Genomic DNA, 6,000 nt, shown 5'->3' with positions numbered 1-6,000 from the left:
AACTCTAACGACTTGACTAGAAGACAAAAGTATAGGTATATAGAGCATTATTGTGTATAGCGCCATCTCTCGGTGAATGCGCTAACTAATTTGCGCGACCATAGTATGTTGGTTTTTCAGGGATTATTCTTTATAATGTTAACCGATTTAAACAATTTTTACTTTATTGGAAAGAAGATGATTTACGTAACATCTCGTATTAATTTGAAGTACTATATACATCCGCAAAGGTGGGTAAATTAAAAGTAAAAATCTGAAAAGTTTTTTGTAAATAAAAAAAAAGTTTTCAAGATAAAAACACGATTATATTTTTCCTGTAATATTTAGCATAAAACCAATGTTTCCTAAAATTTTCATAATTTTTCGTTGGTAAACTTCGGAGATAAGGGGGGGGAACGGTATTTTTTTTTTACATTTTCCTTCAAAATTCTTTTTTTTTTTCCACAACAAAAAAATTATAAAAAATAGTTTATTTACGTTCAATTTGAGCTCTTTCTAACGATACCCCACTTAACCTAGTAACTTGAAATTTACAGTTTGCCCCCCTTTCATTTTGGCCATTTTCTACAATTAAAATTAATAAATTAAAAAAATTATACCTTCTATTTGTAGAGGCTCACAATGTTCACAACTATTCCAAATTTCAAGTTGATAGCATTAGTAGTTCTCGAGATATTTAGGAATGTGACAGACGGACAGAGTCGCACCATAAGGGTTCCTGTTGTACCTTTTTGGTACGGAACCCTAAAAATAGATCTTTATTTACGAAAATACTGATATTAAACAATTTTAGGAAAAGTACAAAATATTTTATTTTTAGCAAATGACTTGTGAAAAAGAAAGCACACAATAAAAAAGCACGATCAAATATAATAGTAGGTACATTATGATACAAGTGCGTAAAAAAGGAAGTTTGAAAACGAGTGGCGTTAAATCAAAACACGACGGAAGGGAGTGTTTTAAATCGACACGAGTTACGAATTTCCTTTTCGCGCGTGTATCGTAATGTACTATTTCAAAAATACATGGAGAAAGTAAGTCGTAAATCGTATTTAAAGTTTGGAGCTGACGTTCTGGAAGCCCTTTCTGTACAGAGTGACGACCACAGCGCCACCTAGCCCCAGGTTGTGTTGCAGGGCTATGCGAGCGTTGGGGACCTGGAAAAAACAGACATATTTATTTATATTTATGGGCATTTTCAGAATTTGGGACCCCCCAATTAGCGAAAGTTGTTAACAAAAATTTACTCACTGTCAGTTTTGTGACTGATTAAGTGACATAATTAAGCATTAAATTACAATAAAAATATTGTTTATTATAAACTTTAAGCGATAATCTACATTCAGAATGTAAAAACAATAAATTTTTAGACAGATTTTATGCTTAGGCAATTATCGCCACAAAACACAGCGAGTTAATTTTTGTTAACAACTTTTGCTAATTGGGGTGACCCAATTCTGAAAATGCCTTACATCAAAAGATGTGTAGGTATGTATATTATATAAGAAACAAGGTAAGTTAGGATAAAAATAGGTACCTAATAACAAAAACATTAATGCACCACCGTTACGGTTAGTAGATATGGGTATATTGAGTACCTACTCAACCTACTGTAAGAAGTGATAGCCTATCGACCGGTGAGGGTTCAGGGTAATAGATACATCAGTTTTTAAATGAATATATTCATTATATCACTGTATCAAGTGTCAGTTACAATATAGCCACCCTTAATCGCTGCTTCTGTCTTAATGCCCCATCAATTACTCGTTCAGTTTGATTCTAGAAGATTCTAAATTCAAATCGGGGACTACTGCCATGCCAGTCACCGAATACCATAATATTGTAAAAGGCTTCATACCGCAAATGGAACCTCTTGTAGTACAGTCAACAACACATCTGTGTATACAGACAAAGTGCCAAAAATATGTATACACACCTTTATGTACAGGTAATAAAGTTCTGTATACATATTTTTGGCACTTTGTCTGTATACACAGCTGTGTTGTTGACTGTACATCATACTTTACTTATACAAGTGTGTGTGTGTGCCTGTTTGTTTGTCCGTCTTTCACGGCAAAACGGAGCGACGAATTGACGTGATTTTTTAAGTGGAGATAAAGGGATGCAGGGTGACGTAGGCTACCTTTTGTCTCTTTCTAACCTCCCACTTCCCTAAAAGGGGGGGTGGACGTTTGTATGGTTGGATCATTCCGCAATTTTCGAATTTAACACGAGCGAAACCGCGAGCAAAAGCTAGTGGTTAATAAAGGATGAGTATGTGAACATCCATTGATTTACTACTGATTCTAATGCCGCCAGGTAACACTGGCAGTGTAACTAAATCTCCGCTCACCTTACTTATTTACTTACTTACTTGACTAACCAACAGTATAGTTAACCCCCCTTTAAATATACCCCATAAATTTGGCCTTGTGATCGTCTAGCGTGAATAAGTAGAACCCTTCGATGTGAACCGCGATAACTTAGATCCTTTAATGAGTATCAGCTGTATTTTTGACTAATATTTAAAATTTTATTTATTTATATTTTAAAGAAGAATAAAGGTTATTGTAGCATAATAATATAGTGTTATAGAAGAGTATTTTATCAGATTTAGGCCTAGAAAGTTATATGTGAGAAAATTAATGACGTGATGAAGAAATTTTAGAATAAAAGTTAGTGAGTGAAACATACATGAAATAAATATTAAAAAATATTTTGGTAATCATCCGCTACGCCTTATTAGTGGTCCCGACTTGGGCAAGGACTTGCGATACGGTATGGGACCCCTGACCTGATCAAACCACTTTATCAGGATCCTAAGCAAGTAAGCCTGAAAACAAAAAGGGGGTTTTGTTTTGTCTCTTTTTCCCTAGCTAAACCCCCCTTTCCCCAATACTGCTAATAGACCATAACTTCTCGATCTTTCTAATGTTTTATCGAAACACCGAGCAGTCGCTAACTTTTATAAGAACTAAGCAAGTCTACTAACTTTTCTAAGCTTTTGACTTTCCATCAGTGGACGGCGCTCGCATGCCACTGGGCCCTATAACAAACCTATGCTTTTTATTCCAAAGAATAGTTTGTTTCCCTAACCAACTTGATAGAATTTACCTTGAAAAACCAGTTAGCAACACTAAGTGTCCCGCAGCCACACCGAAAAATCAGAAATTGCTACCACAATTATTAATTTCACTCAAATAAATTAAGTAATAAGAGTTTTTATAAATTACCAGTTTTACCACATATTTTAAGATAGTAAACACCACATTTAAAGTCCATTAAAACCATATAAATAGTAGTAGTTAAATTATTTCTCCACAATACACGTTGACCAATTATATTCCAAGACCAATCATAAAAGAACTCTACTTTCATAGAAATAGTGTGTGACTTTACCCTAGTCCTATCGTTTTCCCTACTCTAGCATATCTGAAACAAAGACCGTCACTTACCATAGATCTAATGTTCAAAATATGCACAAGTGTATCCCTACCATAAGCTGTACAGTTCAGCCAGCGAAGCTGAGATAGGCAACCTATAGGCTTGAGTTCTGATCCCCCCCTCTGCTTTTGCCCGCAGGCTAGGGTAGCAGAGAGTAGATCGCCCTATCCGTGTATATATCCAGTATTCTAGGACACACCAGTACCAGCCACATGAGAGACCCAGCTGCGATCAACTTTACTTAGATGTGGATCGATCACAACCGAAATCCCCAGCGACCAACGCCAGCATGGACTAGAGCACCGAGTAAATAAATATAAATATATATAGGACCCCAGCCTCAAATACTGCCGACTTCAGTGAGCAAGGATTACTCCTAATGTCTTTCGTCAATCGTGAAAGTCCTCACTTCCATCTAACATTTGGACTCTTTGAGACCGGTGAGAAAGTACGCCTTTTGTAAGTAAATAAAGACGCCCAAGCCTCCACTTGGAACAAAAAGACTCCTAAACGCCTTATGTTTAACAGCCGCAAGGTATAAAGCGCTTAGCCGGACAACAGTCTGTCACAAACAATGATCTGGCTTATAACTTTCACAAAATAACCCCATAGAAAATTACTAAATTCAATTTTACTGACCAACTAAACAAACGAGTGAAGTTTTCTTTACAAGCTATAATCTAAGCTTAGTTTTGCAAGAATTACTCCCTACAAAACCAAACACAGACTTATCTCCAAGCACCAGCCATACATCGACCCAGTCTTTGTATTGCTTGACGGCACTCATGAAACAAAGCACAGAAAACTTCACTATACACATTAATTTAAATGTAACACTACACTATAAATAGAACACTAAAATAACCCCACAACTGACAGTAAAGCAATTCCACCACAGGTCTAAATTCAACTGTACGACGATATTGTCCCCGCACAATCAAACAGAGACACAATTTCAAAGTTTACAATCACCCAGAATAACTTCCAAGTAAAAACAAACAGAGAAATAATAGCAGAACAACTTCACTCACCAGTATAACACACGAAAGCCAGAGACACTGTTAGTCTTATAGATATTTTAAGAATGCCCCGCGTCAGCTCGCTCCGACCCTTTTATAGCCTTTAATCCAGACATAATACGGACTGCAGACGTTTTGCAGACATACCGCGGACTGCAGACGTTTTGCAGACACAATGCAGACGTTTTACAGACATAACGCGGACTGCAGACGTTTTGCAGACACAATGCAGACGTTTTACAGACATAACGCGGACTGCAGACGTTTTGCAGACACAATGCAGACGTTTTACAGACATAACGCGGACTGCAGACGTTTTGCAGACACAATACAGACGTTTTACAGACATAATGCGGACTGCAGACATACCGCAGACACAATGCAGATGTTTTACAGACATAACGCGGACTGCAGACATACCGCAGACTGCTTTGTTTACTAAGCCGTACGCCTTATACATTTAACGTCCATGTTCTCTCAGCAAATAATTGTTTACCTATCAGTAGTAACATCTGCATGATTGCACGGGTTTTAGAGAGAGACAGAGCTATTGATATTGATGCCTATCTAGTTCAATAGTGGAGCGTTCCGTAAATCGATAAATATTTTTACGTAAATATTATTTTGTGAAAGATTGTTTAAATCAATTTAATAAGTAACTTCGCAATAAAAGATCACATTTGTTCCTAATTGTTACATTGAATGATATATTCAGGAAGTATAATAATCAATATCAGTGATTATTACCTATCTGACTTGTAATTGGAACCAAGACGCAATATCGGAACGCCATTCGTCTGACAGAGCAGATTGTTAATGTCAACAATCCATCCATGTGAATATAGTTTGTAAATAAGCTTTTTCCAATAAGTTGTGCATCGAATTATAGTGATTTCTATGACTGATGACATAACTAAACATGTGATTAACCATCACAGATATTATTTGTTAAAATATTCAATGAAATCCCGAAGGAAATATGCACCAAAAAGTTGGTCAAGGAAAAATTGATTCGCCGTAAGTTTTATATGTAATAACGAGTCCATTTCCTCGTCACTGACGCTTGTTCTGTTACAGTATATTGAGTACCTACTCAACCTACTGTAAGAAGTGATAGCCTATCGATCGGTGAGGGTTCAGGGTAATAGAGATACATCAGTTTTTAAATGAATATATTCATTATATCACTGTATCAAGTGTCAGTTACAATATAGCCACCCTTAATCGTTGCTTCTGTCTTAATGCCCCATCAATTACTCGTTCTGTTTGATTCTAGAAAATTCTAAATTCAAATCGGGGACTACTGCCTACCAGTCACTGAATACCATAATATTATAAAAGGCTTCATACCGCATATGGAACCTCTTGCAGTACATCATACTTTACTTATACAAGTGTGTGTGTGTGTGCCTGTTTGTCCGTCTTTCACGGCAAAACGGAGCGACGAATTGACGTGATTTTTTAAGTGGAGATAAAGGGATGCAGGGTGACGTAGGCTACCTTTTGTCTCTTTCTAACCTCCCACTTCCCTAAAAGG

The 6,000-nt window shown here is 36.5% G+C and overlaps 1 protein-coding gene across 2 annotated transcripts in view; it reads right to left on the bottom strand.

The window, feature by feature from the left end:
• Positions 1–746: 746 nt before the first annotated feature.
• LOC125230857 (sterol carrier protein 2-like) overlaps positions 747–6,000 on the bottom strand; it is a 21,132-nt gene continuing 15,878 nt past the window's right edge. For both annotated transcript variants that reach the window (XM_048136106.1, XM_048136107.1), the window contains exon 2: positions 747–1,157. In XM_048136106.1, coding sequence (XP_047992063.1) covers positions 1,053–1,157 — 105 coding nt within the window. In that variant the 3' untranslated portion in view covers positions 747–1,052. The remainder of the gene's footprint in view (positions 1,158–6,000) is intronic.

This window comes from Leguminivora glycinivorella, chromosome 11, assembly GCF_023078275.1.
Source record: "Leguminivora glycinivorella isolate SPB_JAAS2020 chromosome 11, LegGlyc_1.1, whole genome shotgun sequence".
Lineage (NCBI taxonomy): Eukaryota > Metazoa > Arthropoda > Insecta > Lepidoptera > Tortricidae > Leguminivora > Leguminivora glycinivorella.
This window is presented reverse-complemented; position numbering and strand designations above follow the sequence as displayed.